At 61.2% G+C, this 21,182-nt stretch overlaps 1 protein-coding gene and 1 long non-coding RNA gene across 5 annotated transcripts in view; one reads left to right on the forward strand and one right to left on the reverse strand.

Annotated features, from left to right (window-relative positions):
• Positions 1-15: 15 nt before the first annotated feature.
• The window catches only part of TJP3 (tight junction protein 3), a 28,393-nt gene continuing 7,226 nt past the window's right edge, over positions 16-21,182 (forward strand). Inside the window, exons 1-14 of one of the 4 annotated variants that reach the window (XM_045491494.1) lie at positions 16-280; positions 10,928-10,984; positions 11,094-11,203; positions 12,410-12,512; positions 12,755-13,076; positions 14,302-14,405; positions 15,671-15,830; positions 16,089-16,197; positions 19,111-19,169; positions 19,410-19,476; positions 19,675-19,831; positions 20,344-20,452; positions 20,529-20,766; positions 20,881-21,092. In XM_045491494.1, the coding sequence (XP_045347450.1) occupies positions 10,937-10,984; positions 11,094-11,203; positions 12,410-12,512; positions 12,755-13,076; positions 14,302-14,405; positions 15,671-15,830; positions 16,089-16,197; positions 19,111-19,169; positions 19,410-19,476; positions 19,675-19,831; positions 20,344-20,452; positions 20,529-20,766; positions 20,881-21,092 (1,798 nt within the window). In that variant the 5' untranslated portion in view covers positions 16-280; positions 10,928-10,936. Of the gene's footprint in view, positions 281-6,647; positions 6,815-10,292; positions 10,317-10,927; positions 10,985-11,093; positions 11,204-12,409; positions 12,513-12,754; positions 13,077-14,301; positions 14,406-15,670; positions 15,831-16,088; positions 16,198-19,110; positions 19,170-19,409; positions 19,477-19,674; positions 19,832-20,343; positions 20,453-20,528; positions 20,767-20,880; positions 21,093-21,182 lie in introns of those variants that run through there. The other 3 variants (XM_045491492.1, XM_045491493.1, XM_045491495.1) reach the window with 3 other exon arrangements.
• On the reverse strand, positions 5,781-6,533 carry LOC123605108. Its single transcript, XR_006715576.1, has 2 exons — positions 6,319-6,533; positions 5,781-5,946 (listed from the first exon to the last, which is right to left on the reverse strand). It is a non-coding gene; the product is annotated as an uncharacterized LOC123605108 (long non-coding RNA).

Below are 21,182 nucleotides of genomic sequence, written 5' to 3' on the forward strand. Positions count from 1 at the left end.
AGCAGGGGTTAAGGCCAGCTGCTCCCACGTGAGGGCAACCTTGCGACAGAGGCACATACCCAACCAGCGGCCGGGCTCTCACTCCCGTTGTGCACCTCGTCCTGCTGGTTCCACCTGGCGCGGGACAGACGTGCTGCCTCCACGCGGGAGGACAGAGCTGGGGAAACAGGTGGGGAGGACAGAGCTCAGCCCTCGGGTCCTCTCCCTACCTCCATGCCAGGCGGGCACCCAGGCCCCGGCTCCTGCCACCTGCCCCAAGGCCACCGGGCCTCCTGGACGGGTAAGTCCCCCACCCTGCCCCGCGCGGACTGACTCCCTGACCACAGGGTCCTGGGACCTCCATCACCTCCCCCTGCCGCCCAGAAAGCAGGAAACTGACACTCATGTGTGGGCGTTTGACATAGTTTCTAAGGGATTATCTGGCTGGCGGTTACTGTCCCTGGCAACCTGCCCGGACGCCAGAGCCAGCGACTTAAAAGGGTCATTGTTGGCCCAGGTGGTGCCAGGGAGGCAGAGGAGGCCCAAGCTGGTCTCTGATCCCCCAAAGTGAGGAAGGGAGGCCCGGGCAGGGAGGGGGCCGGCAAGGCAGCCCGGCTCCCAGTCGGTGTGTGGGCCTCCTGGAGCTTCTGAAGACACTCCCAAGTTTCCAGACAGTGGCGCCCCCTTCCCCCCCCCCAACCCCCCACCGCCGGGACCCGCCGGAGCCTGGGAAGGGGTCCCACGGTGGCCTTACCACGGCGATGGGGGCCCCTGGACCCTGTCTGGATTCCTTCCCTGGGCAAAACTTGCCAGCGGAGAGATGTAGGAAGGGGCAGGGGCGGCGGCCAGAGCCTCCCGTGGGCAAGGAGCCAGTTGGTCCCCAGGGCCAAGGAAGCCCGGAACCTGCAGAGGACAGGGTCCGGCGGCAACAGTTTTTTCTGGGTCGTTCGCTCCCCAAAGGGCAGCACAAAGAGGGCTTCCTGGCCAGCCAAGTGTCCGATTGCACCTCAAGTCTCTTTGTCTGGGACAGAGAGGGCCCCCTGGGGCCAGGGAGGCACAGGCCTATGAGTCTCGGGGTATGTAGCTGGTCTGGAATTTGGGGACACTCGTGCCGAGCAGAGCGGTGTCAAGTCTGGGGTCTGTGGGGTTGGAAGGAGATATATCTGGGCTGTCAGATCCCACCCGCCTGGGGTTTGGGGAGAAAACCTGTGGACTCAGATAGACCCAGCCTCCAGCCCCTTCGCCTATCTGAACCTCAGTCTTCCACTCCGTAAAATGGGCGCAGGTCGAGTCAGCACGACCCAGGGCTGCTGAATGCAGCAAATGATAACGTGGGTAATAGATTCTCAGTCATCGGGGGTTGGGGTAAACCGTCCCACCCCAAGTCAGAACTCAGAATTCCAGGCGAGTCGCAATGTCCCATCCACCTTCGCGTTAGACAGGCGTTGAAGTCGGGCTCAGAGAGGGGTAGCCACTTGCCCGGGGCTGCACAGGAAAGTAGGGCAGAAAGGAGACGAGGGACGACTGGGGGCTGCCCCTGCCCGCCCCCCCCCCCCCCAACCAACACGCCAGGCTAAGCATCTTGTAAACGTCCTGCCTCCTGGGCTCAGTGCTTCCGTGTGGCCCTGGGTTGTGGGGAAAGTCCGCGGAGGCAAATTCGGGTTTCTGTTTGGCCTTCAGCCAGAGGAGCAGTATGTCCTCAGGGAGGAGCCTGACACCCTTTGGAACGGGCTGAGGTTCGTGGGAGATGGCCCTGGGAGGAGGGGCTGCCCAGGGAGTGAACCTGCATTTATCAAGCACCTACTGTATGCTGGGTGCCCTTCCGGGCCTTGGGGAGTCAGCAGGGGACCAGACCAACAATAATCCCTTGTCTTGTGGGCTTGTGTTTTGGTGGCAGAAGACAGACAAGAAACAAGAGATATAATAAGGAAGTAGATCGTATCCGGGGTTAAAGAGTGGTCAGTCTCACAGAGGGAAAGAATGCAAAAGAGCCACAGGGGCAGGAATAAAACGGGCAGAGGGGTATTTTACAACCTTACGTAGAAAGATTAGAGGCAGGCTTCTTGAGAAGGTGACGTTTGAGCCGTCTTGAAGGAAGTGAGTTTGGCGAACGAGCATTCCAGACAGAGGGCACAGCCCGTGCAAAGGTCCTGGGGCAGGACCAGGCCTGGAGTTGGAGGGACAACCAGGAGGCCCTTGCAGCTAGAGCAGAGTGGGAGAGGGGGAGAGAGAGAGAGAGGAGGGGAGGGGAGGGACGGGAACAGGGCAGGCTGTGCGGGGTGCTGGGGATTAGGGGCGGATTTAGGCTTTTACCCCAGGGAGGTGGGAGCCCTGGAGGGCTGTAGGCAGAGGAGGGCAGGACCTGACTCGGGGCTCGAAGGCGCCCCCCGGCGGCCGCTGCGGGGAGGACAGACTGTGGGCTCGAGGGCAGAACCAAGGGGGACCAGGGAGGCCAAACCTGGAGGCCCTGCTAGAATGTGGCTTTCAACCGAACAAGCGAAGCATTTCATTCTGGAATCATGTACAAGTGACATGGCAGCAAAGTCGTAGCCATAAGGAATGTCCCGGGGCTTGGCAACACGGGGGTCCTGGGGCACCTTCCTGAGAGCACCGTGGTGGAGGAGGGAAGGAAGGTGAGGAGGGGCACGTAGACTCTTCCAGAAGCTTGCAGTGGATGGAATGGCGCTGGAGGGGCCTCACGGAAGGGATCCCCACCCCCACCCCCAGATGGGAGGAAGCCGGAGTTCTGGAAGGAAGCCGGGGAAGAGCAGAGCCCAGCTGGGGGTAGCACCCAGACCCCTGACACCTTTCTCCCAGCGTCCGGGGTCAGCCCGGCCTCTGCACCTGTACCCCAGGCCAGCTGTCCTCGGCCACCGCTCGTTAAAGGCCCCCCACGACCCCCCACGTGGCCAACCCTCCTGTGCCCAGTGGCTGAGCCTGCCACACCCGGAATGTTCCTTCCAGAATACCCAGCAACTGCTCTCTCTACTTTCGGAATCTCAGGTGACTCCCCGGGAGCGATCTGTTCACCTAGTAGGCACTGACTGCATACCGGGCGCTGTTCTAGCTGCTTGGGACGCTACAGCGGTAGAGCTCACAGAGGCCGGCAGGGAGTAGGCGCCTTCCAGAAAGAGTCCCACGGAGAGGAGTGCAGCCAAGAAGCGGGAACTGTGGCTCGAGAACATTCGGTAGCTCCTCAGGGCTTGCGGACTTAATGGATGTCCGATCCGTGCCGGGCTTTGGCGTGTGCGCGAACACTGTCCGCGCTTCCTTTTGCCTTTGGACCACTTTACGGCCCCGTAAATTATGGGAAACCGGCAGCATTGCGAATGATTCTGATCCCCAGAAATGCAAGTGAGTTTTGCCCAGTGGAGACTTTACTGCCCTATGGACCCGTGGCCGTCGATCAGCTTACCACCCATTTCTGAATTCATTTCGGCATTCTTTCTCCTTTTTCTTTTTTTATAGTGCTTTTTTTTAAGGTTATTTATGTTGTACGTGTGTGTGTGCGTGAGAGAGAGAAACGAGCGGGAGAAGGGCCGAGAGAGAGGGAGAGGGAATCCCAAGCAGGCTCTGTTCTCAGCACGGAGCCGGATAAGCCCGAGTCCTCACCGAGGCCCCCAAGGCCCTGCAGGACGTGCCCCGGCCCCTCCCTGCCTTCCCCTCCTCCCTCTCTCCCCCTCGCTCACTCCGCTCCAGCCACACGGGCCTCCCGGCTCCTCCAACATGCCCAGGTCCTGCCGCAGGGCCTTTGCACAGGCTGAGCCCTCACCTAGCTCTCCCCATGGCTCCTCCCTCATCTCCTTTAGGCCTAATTGTTCCTCTGCTCGGACGCCTCTCACCTCTGGCCTCTCACCTCCATCACGCCTCCTAAACGTAGTCCTTATTTTGTGTGCCCTTCCTCCGGGAAGCCCTCCCTGAGCCCCCAGCCCCTGTCGTGTCTCCCTGCTGACGCTCTCAGAAGTCTAGGTTGTACTTTTTATTCACGTTGGGTGACGACTCGGTCGTTGTCTTGCTCTCCCGGGTCTGTCCCGTCAGTCCTGCGTGTACACAGTGGGGGCTCCGTAAATGCAGATGAACCAACCAGAGCCAGCCGGGCCGCAGAGCTGCTCCGGGGCCTCCTTGGGTTGGAGCGACACCTGTTCGACCACAGATACGGCCTCAGCCTCCTACAGCCCAGCAAAGCAGCCTCCACCAGGGAGGGCCCAAGCCCCCTGTGTGACACCCCCCCCCCCCGACACCCCCCACCCCCCAGGCTCCCACCTCTCCGGCGGCCACACTCTGAGGGGCCTCAGCCCAGCCCAGGCCGTCTCTCTGCCTCAGTTTCCCTCTAGGCCTTCAGAAAGGCGGAACAGGGTCGTCCCAGAAGGACGTCGGCGACCCCACCGTCCACAGCACCCTCCCTTCCCTTCCCTCCCTCCTTCACGCTGTGCCCACACTGCCCCCTCCTGGTTGAATCTGGCATTGCAATTTCAGATGGGAAGTCCGTTCTTGCGGGCTCCCGCTCGCGTGCTTGGCCCCGAACAGTTTCGCTGCGCCTTAACGACCGGATGAATAAAACAATGAACGTGTGAATGACATGGATTGATGACAAGCAGATTTTTTATTTCCTCAAAGGCATCTGGCGGTCAGGAGCGGCTGGACTCGTGGGCTTAAGGCCGGCTCCTCGGGCCTGTGAAACTGCGCCGCACTGGCCACGCCCTTTTTCCCAGCCCTGCATTTGCCCGGCCCGGTTGGTGGAGCGTTTGACACTTGAACTCGGGGTCGTGGGTTCAGGCCCCACCTTGGGCGCGGCGCGTACTTAAAAAAAAAATAAAACCCTGCCTTTGAGCAAAAGGGCATCGGATGGGCACTAGGGAGCCATTGAGGGCACCCTGGTGCGCGTGTCAGCGGGGAGCTCGGTTAGGTTTCTCCTGTGATTCATTAACACAAACACACAGCGATTTAAAAAAAAAAAAAAAAGGGGGTTGATCTTGTTTTACCTACAATCGTTTGGGGCGCTGCCTCCCGGTGGCCAAACGTCGCCCCGGGAAAATGTGCTTTGTCCTCCAGCCCTGAGGTTCCCAGCAGGCGCTCAGAGAGGCTTTCTGCAAAAGCTTACTGCCTTAGGGACCTTTGGAGATGCTCGAGGGCCCACTTCTGGCCTGGGCTCTCCAGATTAGTGTTTTGGGGGAGAACAAGAAGTCAGCTTTGGGGGCCTCAGAGATTTTTGATCGTGTCTTCTGGCTTGTTCATTTGGCAAACTCTTACTCACCCTTCAAAACCCCAGCGGCAATGCTCCCTCTTCCAGAAAGCATCTCCTGATCCCTCGGTTTCCTCTTTGCCTTTCTGTGCCCTTCCCATAGCCTGGGATTCCTCTCTGCCGGAGCTGACTGGATGAGGCTGGGGAGGGTGTCTGTGCCCGGATTCGCCCTTTCGACCTTGGCGTGAGTGGGGCACAGGAACAGAGGGGACCCAGGGTACATATTTATAATAATATGACGTTTATATTATAAATATAATACGTAAATAAGATATTTATTTGGGGGGCACCTGGGTGGCTCAGTCAGTTAAGCGTCCGACTTCGGCCTAGGTCATGATCTAGTGGGTTGTGAGTTTGAGCCCCGCGTCGGGCTCTGTGCTGACACCTTGGAGCCTGGAGCCTCCTTCGGATTCTGTGTCTCCCTCTCTCTCTGCCCCTCCCCCACTCATGCTCTGTCTGTCTCAAAAATAAATAACATTAAGCAACTTTTTAAAAAGATGTTTATTTTTTTAGTTTAAAAAATATTTATTTGTTTTTGAGAGAGAGAGAGCACAAGCAGGGGAGGGGCAGAGAGAGACGGGGGGGGGGGGGGGGGGGAGAGAGAGAATCCGAAGCAGGCTTTGCACGGCGGGTGTAGAGTCCAAAACAGGTCTTGAGCTCACAAATCGGGAGATCGCGACCCGAGCCAAGGAGGGACGCTCAACGACTGGGCCACCCAGGCGCTCCTATAAATAAAATGTTTAAATATATATTCAAAGCAGCAAGGAACGTGTGGGTGTCTACCCTGGTCCTGTCACCCCAAGATCTCACCTTCCGAGCCTGAGACCCACCCCGCACCCCACCCGGCCTTTGCTCCCCAGAGCCCGCCCTCCTCCGCGGGGAGCCCCGCCCCGGGTGGGGTGTGAAGACAGAGCTCTCTCTGCTGACTTTGGGGGCCAGGCCCTGGGGCGGCAGCCGTGGACGTTCAGAAAGCCCAAGTCTCTGACCCCTCTGGGCCTCAGTTTCCTCTCTGTGAAATGGGGGGGGGGGGAACTTCCTGGAGATGGGGTGCCCTGAGGAAGGCTAGCCCTGCGCCCTGGAGGTCTCTGGCACTCAACCTGCTTTTGGTGCGACCGATGTCCCAGCGGAACCTCGAAATGTGCCGGGGGGCGCCGATTGCCCCGTCCCAGGCGCCGGTTCCGAGCGCGGCCGGACTTCCTGCCGGGTCTTCATTGCAGCCCCGCCCGGCCGGCGTCCTGCCCCGACGGCGGGCTCGTGCCCGGCTGGGTGGAAAACCCGGTCTGGCATTGCCACCCCGGAGCCCGGAGCCCGGAGCCTGTGTTGCGGGGGCGGAGGCGGCCCCGGCGCGGTCCCGAAGGCGTGGCGGGGCGGGGGCGGGGCCGGCAGGGGACGGGGCGGGGGACGAGGGGCAGGTGCGACCCAGAGCGGCTGGAGGAGGCGAGGGCCCGGCGCTCTCTCCGCCGCAGCCGTCCTTAGCCTCCTCCCTCACCCCCGAGGTGGGGACCGATTGACCGTTTCCAGGCCCCCCTCTCCCCCGCCCCGGGGCAGGGGCGCTGGAGAGCCCAGGGGTGGACCATGGCGGTGAGATTCCAGGCGAGTAGCGCGCAGAGGACGGGAGGGGGAGGGGATCTAGCTGGGGTCCGCGACCTGGATCTAGTCTGCGACCTGGGGCCTGGACCCCAGACCACCCCAGGTTACAGGTGGGGAAACTGAGGCCCAGGGGAAGGTGGTGGCTAGCCCGAGGCTGCTCAGAGAGGGGCGTTCGCCCTCTGGTCTCCAAAAGCTGTCTCGGGGGGGTGGGGGGGAGTGCCTTTCCGTGCTCCAAGGTCTGCCTCTCTGGGGTCAAATCCTGACTTTTCTGTGTAACTTCGGGCCGGTGAATCAAGGCCTCTCCATACCTCGCCCCTCAAATGGGCCATCTTCCTCGGGAAGGAGGTGCAGGAAGGATTCCAAGAGGAAACCGTGTTTTTAGCGCCTGGCACGTCTTGGGTGCCCTATAAAGATGTTTACGCGGGGTGTTCGGGCCGAGTTAGTCTTGAGCAACAGTGGGACGGCAGCAATGACTTCATTTGTGGGCTGGGGTGGCTCCGGTGAATGCGGCGAGGCCGGAACCAACATTCATTGGGCGCCTACTGTATACAGAGCCGTTAACTTGCATTACCGGGCAGAGACAGGGGTCTTGAGCCCCTTTTACACACGAGCAAACCTGCTGGGGGGAGGGGATCCCCTTGTCTCTATTTGGGGGGAAACCTCACCCTCCGGGGACCGAGCTCTGGCTGACCCCTTTCATAACCGCCGCACCGGGCGGCAGATCGCGCCTGGAGGGGTAAAGTGAGGCCGTTGGGAGAACGTGGCTCGCCCCAGACCACACTTCCGGGCAGTTCTGGTTCCCGCCAACTTCCGTCCTGGCTGCGGGGGGGGGGGGGGGGGGGAGCTTCCAGAATCCCCTCCCCACTTCCCATATTTGTGGCCCTCCTACCCCCTCTCCCCGCGCCCCGGTTCCCGGAGGCGGAGATGGGGAGGGGGCGGGGAGCCAAGTGCCCGGGGTTGTGTGACAGGGTACCCACCTGACCCGCCCGTTTGGGTGACTCCTCCTCTCCTCCTCCCTGGGGGAGGGGGTGGGGATAAAGGCCCAGGCCCCGCCCCCTCACAGCTCACCTGGGTGGGTGAAGGGCTGACCGAGGGGTCTAGGAATTCTGGACACACCCGGTTGAGTTCCTGGCCGAATAGGCCTTTTATCTCACCATTCACCCCCATTCCTCGAACTCCGTCTCCCTTCTGGTTCCGTGGGGACTAGACTGGGGTCCCAGGGTCCCCAGCCTTGCCCAGCCGCAGGCCCCAGACTAGAGGGGTGTATGGGAGGCACAGGACTGGGACACCCCCGATTCCAATGATTAGGGATGTAAGGCCGCTGAGGACTCACTTCCTGGAGGAAGAGACAGCGTCCCGTCCCGGGGGCTCTGAAGGATGAGTAGGGGTTCACCAGGGCCCAGGAGATGCCAAGGGCCATCACCAGGGTGCCCGAGAGACGGCTCCAGCCCGCCTTCAGGGCCCAAGAGGGAAGATCAGGAACTTGCAAGCTGATGATTACACTGGCTAATTTTTTTAAGAAATGTTTATTTTTGAGAGAGAGTGAGAGCGAGTGGGGGAGGGGCAAAGAGGGAGGGGAACCGGGCTCCCCAAGTGGGCTTTGCGCTGGCAGCACAGAGCCCGACGCGGGGCTCGAACTCACAGACTGTGAGATCATGACCTGAGCGGAGGTCAGACGCTTCACCGCGCGGCCCAGGTGCCCCTAAACAGGATAATTTAAGATGGTTTGGGGTGCCGTGATCCAAGCCTAAGAAAGAAAACGGGGAAGCGTGACAGGGAGCCCTGGAAGTTTGGCTCACCCAGGAAGGCTGCCTGAGGAGGCAGGGGACCCAAGTGGCGAGGGCTAGCGGCCTGCGGGTTCTTGGGGGGGTGTCTCTCGGCCCAGGGGACTGCCAGGGCAAAGACGCGCAGGTGAACGGAGCTGAGGGCCACTGGGGGGCGGGTTAGGCTTGGCCCCGTGGGTTGTAGACAAGGTCTCTAATATCTAAGGAGGTGAACCTGCACCGGGCGGGAGGGGGGCGGGGGTGGCAGGGCAAGCCTGGGCCACCTGCACCTGTCCCCCGGGGGCCCTGGTTCCCTGGGGCTGTGTCTTAAAATAAGGCTGGGAAATCAAAGTTCCGGAGGGCATTTAATGATACAAAGTGTAACCTCAAAGCAAGTACAAAGATTCTGCTTTGAAACATAAGTCCGGAAGAAAAAAACAAGCGACAGGCCGGAGGGGTGCCGTGGTTAGGGGCAGGGGTGCCAGACCGGCCGCCTGTGTCCATCTGTTCACCGGGTGGCCTCAGGCAAGTTACTGCGCCTCTCTGGGCCTTCCTTTGCTCTCCCTTAAGGTGGGAATAACAGCGGTGACACATTAAGGTCGCTCAGGGTTAAACGATGAGCGTCTCTCATCCGCAGCCAGCGGAGCGCGGTGTCTCTTCCTAACGTGCAAAGGAGGAAAGTCGAGGCTCTTTCTGCTTTTCCCGCCTGGCTCCTTGGCCCGCGCCGCCGCCGCCTCGGCCCTGAAGGCCAGGGCGCCGGGGGCGGGGGTAGCCCATTTGGCAGGCGGGGAAACTGAGGCAGCCGGCAGCGGGCTTTGAGTCGGGGTTGTGAGCGCTGCCCTCAGCTCCCGGGTAACCGCGGGGCGGGGAGTGCCCGGGAGGCCCCGCCCTCGGCGGTGTTTGGCTCTCGCCCCCTCCCCCCACCCCCTGGGAGCCAGGAATGCCGCTCTCCCGGGATCCGTTAAGAAAAGGCACTGGGGCAGCCAGCGAGGGGTTCTTAGGGGGAGGAATCACCCCCTGCTGTGCCCTCGGGGGGAGGGGGGAGGGGGCGGGTCGACCAGGCGGGGGGGGGGGGGGGGGGAGGGGCCGGGCCCGGAGAGGAAAGGGACGGGGAGGGGGCGGGGGAGGGTGGGCTTCTCCTCCCGCCTTCTCTGGCCGGGTGTCCTGGAGGGTGGCCTTGTACTCCCAGAAGCCAAGTCCCCATCTGTATCACGGGCGTGCAAATACCCGAATCCACATTCCCAGCCACAGCCTCTATGGGGGCTGTTGTCCTGGCAAGTGACTTCGCCTCTCTGTGCCTCAGTTGCCTCATCTGTGACATGGGGATGATGGGATCTCCCTTCAGTGAGTGGATTAAATGAGATAGTACCTGTAAAGTACCCCCCACACAAGGAAAGCACCCCCTTCCTTCCTTCCTTCCTTCCTTCCTTCCTCTCTCCTCTTTCCCTCCTTTCTTCCTTCAGTAAATTGCTCCTGAATCCCTGCTATGAACCGGGACTCCACTGTGAACGAGACAAACAAAACTCTCTGCCCTCCAGATCGGATGTTCTAGAGAGGGGAGACGGACAGACCAAAAAAGCCAAGAGAACGTCAAGGGGTCACAAGTTCTCCGAATTAGGAACACGTATTGGGGAGGGGTGGATAGGGCGGTCTGCCGTGGAGCCGGAAGAGCTTACTGTTCCGAACCCGGTGGTTGGAAAGCCTCATGGGCAAGGTAACACAGGAGCTGAGAGGAGGAGGAGGTGAGGGAAGGAGTCAGGTGGAGATCTGGGGGAAAAGAGTTTCAGGCAGAAGGAACAGCACGTGCAAAGGCCCCGGGGTCGGAGGAACAGTGAGGAGGCCCCAGGTGGCTGGAGCAGAGTGGGCTCCCTCTGCCTGGCAGGCCTGGCTTGATTCCCCACCAAACATGGATCCCCCTCCCCCCCCACTCGATCCCCCCTCCCCCAGGCATGGATCCCCCCCGCCCCAGGCACTTGAATTTTCTCACTGGCTCTCACCAGTTTGCTGAGGGTCTCAGCTTTGGCATCTGGACATTTGGGCCTGGATCATTCCCTGTGGGGGGGGGGGGCTTCCCCGCTCTGTGGGGGGCTGGGCAGCATTGTGATGACCGCCAGCGTCTCCAGATGTTGCCACACGTACCCTGGGGGGCAGCGTGGTCCCTAACTGAGAACCCCTGACCTAAATCCACCTTGCAGATAGAAAAGCTGAGGTCTCCAGGGAGGTAGCAACCTGCCCACAGGCCTGGGACCCGGGGAGTGTCACAGCCGGGCTCCCCACCCAGGGCGGGGGACCCCTGCATGCTCCAGTGGGCCTGCGGTGGCCTCAAGCCCACCTCCCGTTCCTCTGCTGTCAGGTGTTGGACATGGAGGAGATGACCATCTGGGAACAGCACACGGCCACACTCTGCAAGGTGAGGCCTCCCTCTCCCCGCGTGGGTGCCTACAGGGGTGCCACCTTGATCCCGGGCTGCTCCACGGGAGGAGGCAAAAGCTCATCCTAGGTCTCCTCCCCTCTCTCAGGACCCCCGGAGAGGCTTTGGCATTGCCATCTCTGGTGGCCGAGACCGGCCCAGTGGATCCGTGGTCGTGTCGGATGTGGTGCCGGGGGGGCCAGCTGAGGGCCAGCTGCAGTGAGTATCAAGGCAGCAGGGGTGCGGGCAGGGGCGGGGCCTGCCGAGAGCAGGGAGCTGTGTGGGCCAAAGCCAGGAGCGGGGAAAGTGCCTGGTGCCTTTCAGCTCTGTCAACACAGGGCTCGGAGCTGCCAGCAGCACAGGGTTGGCGTTGGGAGAGTCACCCTCCCCAAGCCACTTCCTGGTCCTTCGCTGTAGGTCTCCGGGGTCATAATGGCCTTCCTGGGATGAAAGGTCCTGGAAGCCTTTTGTGGCCGCAGGGAAGGAGACGCTGTGTTCTGAGCCGCTGGGAGCGGTAGGCTCCTGGGCGTTCTGTTGGGAAAACGGTTCTGGGACCTGAGTGGCTGACGGGTGATATGGTTCAGTCCAGAATCGAGACACAGCTTCAGAGAGAGAGAGAGAGAGACGTTATGAAACACAGGGAAGGGGCACCTGGGTGGCTCAGTCAATTAAGCATCCGACTTTGGCTCGGGTCATGATCTCGCAGTTTGTGAGTTCAAGCCCCGCGTCTGGCTCTGGGCTGACAGCTCAGAGCCTGGAGCCTGTTTCAGATTCTGTGTCTCTCCATCTCTCGGCCCCTCCCCTGCTCATGCTCTGTGTCTCTTAATAATAAATAAACGTTAAAAAAAAAAAAAGAAACACAGGGAAAGAGGGGGAGAAAAGCAGAAACAGGGGGCGTGACAAGGATTGAGGGGTACGGAGACACTTATAATCACAGCTTGCATTCTGTGGTTGCATTCAATTTTTTTTTATAACGTTTATTTGTTTTTGAGACAAAGAGAGCGCAAGCAGGAGATGGCCAGAAAGAGGGAGACAGAGGATCCAAAGCAGGCTCCGTGCAGTAAGTTTGAGCCCAGCAAGGGCCTCAAAGTCACGGACCCATGAGATCATGACCTGAGCCTAGATCAAGAGCCAGACGCTTAACTGGCTAAGCCACCCAGGGGCCCTGGTTGCATTCTATTATCATAGTTGGATTTGTTGTTGGCCCCATTTTACAGATGAGGAAACTGAGGGATAAATGCCAGAAGGATAAATGTCTTTGTGAGCCTGGGGACACCAGCGAATTAGAACCAGGCCTTGTAGACTGGGAGGTGCCTGCCCCAAAGTCGGGCACTGGGGGACATGGCGGGGGCGGCAGGGAAGGCCTGAGGAGAGGGCTCCTGTGTGAGGACTCGTCCCTGAGACCCAGCCTCCCTCTTCTCTCAGGACAGGGGACCACATCGTCATGGTGAATGGGGTCTCCATGGAGAGCGTCACCTCCACCTTTGCCATTCAGATACTCAAAACCTGCACCAAGTTGGCCAACATTGTGAGTGGGGGCCAGGTGGGCGGGGCAGCCCCCCCATCCCCCGTGGGCACCTCTGCCCTCCCCCCGCCCCCACTTTGAGCCCCACCTGCAGCCCGCGGGTGTTATGAGTGGAAGCTTCTACAAGCGGGTGGAATCCTGTCCCCATTTCACAGCTTGGACGTTGAGGCCCAGAGAGGGGCTCCCCCAAGGCAGGGGTCGGGGCGGAGCCTCGAGCCGGCCCCTCCCCCTTTCTCCTCTCACAGACCGTGAAGCGTCCCCGGAAAATCCAGCTGCCTGCCAAGGCCAGCCCCTCTGGGGGACATCAGGTCTCGGATGGGGAGGCTGACCACGGCCAGGGCTACGACGGGGACACATCCAGCGGGTCTGGCCGCTCCTGGGGCGAGCGCTCCCGCCGGCAGAGGACGGGCCGCCGGAGCCGGGCCGGCAGCCACGGGCGCAGGAGCCCAGGGGGCAGGTCTGAGGCCAACGGGCTGGCCCTGGTGTCGGGCTTTAAGCGGCTGCCGCGGCAGGACGTGCAGATGAGGCCCGTGAAGTCCGTGTTGGTGCGGAGGAGGGACAGCGAAGGTGAGGTCGGCCGTGTCGTCGGCAGTGGGGCTCCCGGTTCCCGCCAAGGGGCGCCGTGGCCGCGCTGACCCCCTGTCCCGTGTGTCCAGAGGCGTCCCCGTCCTGGTCCCTGGGACCTGTGGCCTCATGCGGCAGAGGGGGGCAGGCCCAGGCCCCTGAGGTGGGGGGGTGACCCTGGGTGTCCCCGGGGGCCCGGCGGCCTCGCGAGGTCCTCACGAGAGGGGGCAGAGAGATGGGCAGACCCCGACCCGAGCTGCTGGCCGTGAGGATGAGGAGGGGCCGCGGGCCCAGGATGCGGGGCTTCTGGAAGCTGGGAAACGGGGGAGCCAGGCCCTGGGGGAACCGGCCCTGCCCACGCCTGGGTGTTGGGACTTCTGAGCCCAGAACCATGAGATTGCAAACTGGTACTGTTTTCCGGCCCGGGAAACTCACACGCTGTGGCATCCATAGAAGCGTCACCATACTAGAATTCCCTCCGTAAGGCCAACGTGTGGCCTCTGACCCCATCTCAGTTCAGTAGCAGCACCCTGGCCTTAGAATTCTAAACATGATGTGACAAATGGCGCTGGGACATCGGCCACCTGCCTTGTGATTAAAAAAAATTTTTTTTAATGTGTATTTTTTTTTTTAATTTTTTTTTTCAACGTTTATTTATTTTTGGGACAGAGAGAGACAGAGCATGAACAGGGGAGGGGCAGAGAGAGAGGGAGACACAGAATCGGAAACAGGCTCCAGGCTCTGAGCCATCAGCCCAGAGCCCGACGCGGGGCTCGAACTCACGGACCGCGAGATCGTGACCTGGCTGAAGTCGGACGCTTAACCGACTGCGCCACCCAGGCGCCCCTTAATGTGTATTTTTGAGAGAGAGAGAGAGAGAGAGAGAACAACGGAGCGTGAGTGGGGGAGGAACGGAGAGAGGGAGACACAGAATCTGAGCTGTCAGCCCAGAGCCCGACGCGGGGCTCGAACCCACGAACCGCGAGATCATGACCTGAGCCGAAGTCGGGCGCTCAACCGACGGAGCCCCCCCACCCCCCACCCCGGGCGCCCCAGCTGCCTTGTAACTGGGATAACAAGAGTCACATCCTGAAAACTCTCACCGGGATGTCATTGAGGGTGTCGGGGAGCTGGGACCTGGGCTCCGTTCCTTCGCATGCCCCTGCCGTGGACCTTCTGCAACCCAGACCCCAGGCCCTGCCTCAGTGTCCCTCCTCCCCCCCTACAGAGTTCGGGGTCACCCTGGGCAGTCAGATCTTCATCAAGCACATCACTGAGTCGGGCCTGGCGGCCAGGAACCGCGGGCTGCGGGAAGGCGACCTCATCCTCCAGGTGATCCCAGGCTTCCTGTCGGTGGCGGGACAGGGAGACGGAGTGGCGGGTGGGGGCGGGGGGGGGGAGGGGCTGGCAGGGCAGGTAGGCAGAGCCAGAACCATTTGTACTTAGTTGCCTCCTTCCCAAGGGTTAGAGAGGGCCCCCCGCCCCCACCTGCCAAATGTCAGTTTCTAGTATCCCCAGAATCCCGCGGCGGGGCCAGTCGCCAGGTTTACAGGACCAGCTCTGCCTGAAAGCTGGTTTCTTTCTAGACTCCTCTCCTGAAAATCTGTTTCTAGTGATTCCTGGTGTGGGATTTCCAACCCCTTTCCAGGCGGTAGCTTCTCGAGGGTCCTGAGAGTTTTCTGTTTGTAGCGATCCCCAGGAATTGTCTGTTTCTAGGGGTTTGGGGCAGACACTAGAAACGGGTAGCTCAGTAGGGGGGGGGGTGAGAAACTCACCATCCCCAGAGTAAATGCAAACACACTCCCCGCGGAAAATGTTAGAAAGGGATTCCTGGAGTGCGTGGAGAGGGGCATTCAGTCCTCCCTCCAATTGTATGTTCCTAACCCACCTCTAAATGTCAGTTTCTAGTCCCTCCTGCAGATTGTCTGCTTTTAGTATCTTTGGGTATCTACATATCTGCTCCCTGGTTAGACCGGTTTCTTTTTTTCTTTTTTAAGTAGGCCCCACGCCCCACGTGGGGCTCAAACTCACGCTCTATGGACTGACTAGGCCCCCCCTAGTTAGACTTGTTCCTAATGTTTGTTTCTAGCGTCTCCTGAGAAATTCCCCTTCTAGGGAGATGGGGAGTCAGGCTGCTTTTAATTTTCCCCCAAAGCTCCCCTGCCCCTCAGAAAATTGGCTGATTCTGGAATTCTTTTTTTTTTTTGAGAGAGAGAGAGAGCGCTCGTGCATGTGTGCATGCAAAGAGGGGAGGGGCAGAGAGAGAGGGAGAGAGAGAATCCCAAGCAGACTCCGTGCCGTCAGCAGAGAGCCTGATGCGGAGCTCAGTCCCACGACCCTGGGATCATGACAGGAGCTGAAATCAAGAGTTGGCCACCTAACGGACTGAGGCACCCAGGCGCCCGAATTCTGGAGTTTTTGTAGGAGTCACTTCTAGGCATGGTCTCCTCACAGCAGGGATCCCGTACGATCATTTTCTCTTGAGAACGTCTGTTTTTAGCAATTGTGTGTTTCTAGTGCCCCCACCAAGCTGTCTGTTTCTAGTATCCCCTATCTAGTGTTAACTCCCATCCTGTCTTCCTTCCCGGGCCTTTTAGATCAATGGCGTGTCCAGCGAGAATCTGTCTCTGAGTGACACACGGCGACTGATCGAGAAGTCAGAAGGGACGCTGACTCTGCTGGTGCTCAGGGACAGAGGGCAGTTCCTGGTGAACATCCCACCGGCCGTCAGTGACAGCGACAGCTCTCTCCTGGACGGTGAGGGGCCAGAGGGCAGGCCCTGTGGGTTCAGCGGAGGGCAGGGGAGGCCGAGGAGGCCAGGCGGGGCCTAGCAGGGCACGTGAGCCTGGCCCTGTGAGGCTCAGAGAGGGACAGACACTTGTCCAAGGCCACACAGGAAGTGAGGGCTTACTGGCTGAGCCAGACTCTGGTCTAGGCCCCTTGGCTTAGAGGGGCCTTGACGTCCCCCTCTGCGGTGCGGGCTGCAGGCCTGATGGGACGTCCTCTCCACCGCAGACATCTCAGACCTCGGCTCAGAAACGTCCCAGGCGCCCCCCTCCCACGTGCCACCGCCACCCCAGCATGTGCGGCGGAGCTCTGATGCCAGCTGGACCGACTCCCCCGAGTACGTACCCCTGTCGGCCAGAATGGCTGAGTGGGAATGGAACGTGGGCATATCTTTTCCGACTGGAGGGTGCGGTCCTGGTGGCCTGCCTGGAAGAGGCTTCCCCCGTCCACACATAGTCCTCCTGGCCCCCAGTACGTGGCTCTGGGTTCTTGGGACCGGGAGAGCCTGGTAGGGATCGACTTAAAGCAGACGGAGCGGAATTTTCCAAGACCCCCCCCCCACCGCCATTTTCGACTTCGATCCAATTTCGAACCCATTTTCGCCTTCAGTCCTCCTTTAGGGATTTTCTCTTGGGGGCAAGGTAGCCATGGGTGTGTGCAGGGACTGGAGGGTGCTTGCTCGTTATGATGATGTTTACAGACGGGAACAAGGGGCAGTGACCTTGCATTCGTGTCCTGCGGTGGCTATAACACAGCGCCCAGACTTGGTGGCTTAGGACCGGAGAAATCTATGGTCTCACGGTTCCGGAGTCCCAGATGAGGGTGTGGGCAGGGCCACGCTCCCCCTGGAGGCTCGGGGCGGGGAGGCGGGGAGGCGGGGGGGGGGGGGCGGGGGGGGGAGGTCTCTCCTACCTTCTGGTAGCTTCCAGCAAGTCCTGGGCTCGTAAGTGGCCACCTCCTCTTGATGTCTTCACGTCATCTTGTCTGTCTCTGGGTCCAAACGTCCCCATTGTATAAGGACACCAGTCATACGGGATCAGGGCCTCCCCTCCTCCTACCGGTAGGCCCTCCTCTCCACCGATCGCATCCACCGCGACCGTATTTCCAAGTACCGTCACATTCTGCGATGCTGGGGGTTAGGATTTCGGCGCAGGAATTTTGAGGCGACACGACTCCATGCCTAAAAACAGAAGCGCCCAGGGGCGCCTGGGTGGCCTAGTCGGTTGGGCGTCCGACTTCGGCTCGGGTCACGATCTCGCGGTCCGTGGGTTCGAGCCCCACATCGGGCTCGGTGCGGATAGCTCGGAGCCTGGAGCCTGTTTCCGGTTCTGTGTCTCCCTCTCTCTCGGACCCTCCCCCGTTCATGCTCTGTCTCTCTCTGTCTCAAAAATAAATAAAAACATTAAAAAAAATTAAAAAACCAAAACCTAAGTGCCCAGCCCATGGGGATTAGGTCATGGGTATATTATCGCTAAGGCCTTCGGCACCTGTGAAGCAGGGGTCTATCCGTTATCTGTGGCTGGGTAACAAATTTCCCTAAAGCCTAGCGGCTCGAAACGCCGGTGAACATTATCCCACACGGATAATGTGGAGTTCGCTGGGTGCCTCTGATCTCTGGGTCTTAGGAGGCTACAGCCGAGGCACCGGCTAGGGCAGTAGGATTTGGGGATGGCTGATCCCCGGCGCACTCACAGCCGTGGGGGCAGGAGGACTCCGGGCCTCGCGGGTCCCCCGAGCGCATGATCCCACAGAGACTTAAGAATACGGACCGAGACAGAAGCTGCTTCTCTTAACCTCAGCTCAGCACGCGGTTCCTCCTGTGCTGCTCTTTTCCCGGGTCCCCGGGGCTGGTTCGGCCGGGAAGGGGACCCCAGAGCCCCAGATCTCGGGGTGCTGAGTGTCAGTGACAGAAGGAGGCAACACGTGTGTGCTTGGGCCACAGTGAACGCCTGCTCCTTCGTACGGCTGTTACCGTGCAGCCAGGCTCGGGGACGCTCGGTAACGGGAGCGCCAGCTTCTGGAGCGACACAGGGCGGCATCTCTCAGAGGGTTGGGGGCGGGGGGGAGGGTCTCTTGCATGACCTTTCCCGGCGTCCCACTTGCACACAGGAGGAGCCGTGGGTCCGAGCGGCCGGACCGGCTTCTGGGGTGCCAGCCCGCTCCAGGAGGCGGAGGTGGGGAGGGGACTGGTATTTCCAAATTTCTTTCCCGTGCCCTGGGGATTCACGGGGTGACTGTCAGATGCTAACGTGCGGCGTGATCTTCGTGTTTTGTTCTTTTGAAAAACAATTTTTTTTTTTAAATTTTTTTTTTTCAACTTTTATTTATTTTTGGGACAGAGAGAGACAGAGCATGAACGGGGGAGGGGCAGAGAGAGAGGGAGACACAGAATCCGCAACAGGCTCCAGGCTCTGAGCCATCAGCCCAGAGCCTGACGCAGGGCTTGGACTCACGGACCGCGAGATCGTGACCCGAGAGCCTCACCGACTGAGTCACCCAGACGCCCCGTGACCTTGACGTTCTTTCAAAAGTATAGAGTCACCCGCACGTGTTTATTTGGAAGCGTCTGCCGGGTCTGGAAAGTAACTCATCTGTGCTAATAGCGGGCTGGCTTTGCAGGGGACCGTCCTTCCCGTGTGTGTCTCAGGCAGCTCAGGCTGTGATGACCAATACCACACATGGTGGGGGGGGGGGGTTTGTGGAGGCTGGAGGTCCGTGGTCACCGTGCTGGCTCTGGCGGTCCCTGCTGGGGGCTCCCCTCCGGGCTGCAGACAACCACCCGCTTCTCTCCGAGTGTGGTCACGTGGAAGAGACGGCACTCTGGTCCCGCCCCCCCTTCCTGCCCCCCCCCAACCTCACCTAACCCTGATCGCCTCGCCTCCCAGACGCCCCACCTCCCAAACCATCCCCCCCACCCCCGGGGTTAGGACGGCGGTGGCGGGGGGCGGGGGGGGGAGCACACACTCAGACCCTATCGCCTTCTATCGCTTTTCACTAATTAGAATCATAAACGTGACCATCGGCCACAGGTTTGCCTCATTTTGAGCCATGCCTACTTGTGGCCCTGACTTAGCCGTCCCCGGGGCTCAGAGGAGGGAACCCGAGTTCAGAGAGAGAGCAGCGGCCCCACGGTCTCCCAGCCAGAAAGGAGCAGAACCAGAATTTGAATCTGGGTGCAAATAAATGAGAATTGCCACAGTCGCCTCTCGGCATCCGCCCCTACTTCACCCCAAATCTGTTCCCCCTCCAGGGAGAGCCCCCCGCTTTGGCGGGACAATTCAGTGGATTCCAGAACCATCTCGGAAACAGGTGAGCGGACGGTGGCAGGGACGTGACTCTGAGCATCCTTCTGATTTTTCTGATCCCAACCAGTGAGGTTGTGCCAGGCAGGGCGGGAGAGGGGGGCAGGGGCCTAAGAGGTCAGGGGCAGCTCCCTGGGAAGGACGGAGGGCTGGGTGACAGCGCCGTGGGGCAGGGACACCCTAAGGCTGAGGCGTGGCGGCTAGACCAGTCAGCGTGCTTGGAAAACACACTGCTGTTCCCTTTCAGACTCCCCCAGGCAAAGCAGCTATGACATGTACAGGGTGCCCAGCGGCCAGAGCAGGGAGGACCGTGGGTACGTCCCCCCGGGGAAAAGAGCCCCCCCCAGCCGGACACTCGCGCATCCCGGGGCTGCGTCCCTGTGTTGGTGGGGCCGCCATGCCAGGCTGTGGGGAAACTGAGGCCCGGAGGGGGTGGGGGCTCTCCCAGGGAGGCCCAGCGCGCCCCCTCTCCACCCATTCCGGCCCGACCCCGCCTCTGCCTCCCCTTGCAGGTACAGCCCCGACTGGAGGGTGGTCCGCTTCCCCAAGGGCTCCACCATCGGCCTGCGCCTGGCCGGCGGCAATGACGTGGGCATCTTCGTGTCCGGGGTGCAGGAGGGCAGCCCGGCCGACGGGCAGGGCATCCAGGCGGGAGATGAGATTCTGCAGGTGACTTGGGGCAGCCGGCAGTGGGTGTGGCGGCCTGCTGGGTGGCCCCGGAGTCTGTCCTGGCCTGTGTGTCCTCCCCCAGGACCCGCAGCACCCCCAGGGACATGTGAACATTAAAAAAAAAAAATTTTTTTTTTTTTTTTACATTTAATTATTTTTGAGAGACAGCGACAGAGTGGGGGAGGGGCAGAGAGAGAGCGGGAGACACAGAATCCGAAGCGGGCTCCGGCTCCGAGCTGATGGCACAGAGCCCGCCCTGGGGCTCGAACTCACAAACCGTGCGATCGTGCCCTGAGCCGAAGTCGGACGCTTAACCGACCGAGCCACCCAGGCGCCCCTGGACATCTGAACGTTTTAACGTCTCCCTGCCTGTGTCATGACCTCGTTGGCTGGGTCACGACCTGTCCCTGCTGTCCTCCCGGGAGTGGGCCCGTGCCCAGCAGAGCTGGCATCGCCTGTCCGGCCGGGGTGGGGCGTGGCCGCGGCCCATGCCACGCCCCCTTCCCTGGCAGGTGAATGACGTCCCCTTCCGGAACCTGACCCGCGAGGAGGCCGTGCAGTTCCTGCTGGGGCTGCCGCCGGGCGAGGACGTGGAGTTGGTGACGCAGCGGAAGCAGGACAGTGAGTGCGCGCGCGGCCGGGCGGGCGGGGGCCGGGCGGGGGGCTTGGGCGCTCACCAAGCCTCCCCGGTCCGCAGTCTTCCGGAAAATGGTGCAGTCCCGCGTGGGCGACTCCTTCTACATCCGCACGCACTTCGAGCTGGAGGCCAGCCCCCCGTCGGGCCTGGGCTTCACCCGCGGAGACGTCTTCCACGTGCTGGACACGCTGTACCCCGGCCCCGGGCAGAGCCGCGCCCGCGGGGGCCACTGGCTGGCGGCGCGCATGGGGCGCGACCTCCGCGAGCAGGAGCGGGGCATCATCCCCAACCAGAGCAGGTGCGTCGCCCCTCGGCCTCGGCTTCCCCGCCGCAGACGGGCGCGGCCTCCCGGCTCCCGGGCCGGGTTTCCGCCGCCCTCCGTGCCCAGCCACCCCCCCCCCCTCCTCCCCAGGGCGGAGCAGCTGGCCAGTCTGGAGGCCGCCCAGCGCGCCGTGGGCGTCGGGCCGGGCGCGTCTTCGGGCTCCAACGCGCGGGCCGAGTTCTGGCGGCTGCGGGGTCTCCGTCGAGGGGCCAAGAAGACCACCCATCGGAGCCGCGAGGACCTGTCCGATCTGACCAGGCAGGGTCACTACCCGCCGTATGAACGCGTGGTGCTTCGAGAAGGTGGGTCCGAGGGGCGGGGAGCCGAGGGGAGGGGGGCTCGTAAGGCTGTCGGAAGCTCTGGACAAGTCTTCCTCCGCGTCCAGGCTTCGG

This window comes from Leopardus geoffroyi, chromosome A2, assembly GCF_018350155.1.
Source record: "Leopardus geoffroyi isolate Oge1 chromosome A2, O.geoffroyi_Oge1_pat1.0, whole genome shotgun sequence".
Taxonomy (NCBI): domain Eukaryota; kingdom Metazoa; phylum Chordata; class Mammalia; order Carnivora; family Felidae; genus Leopardus; species Leopardus geoffroyi.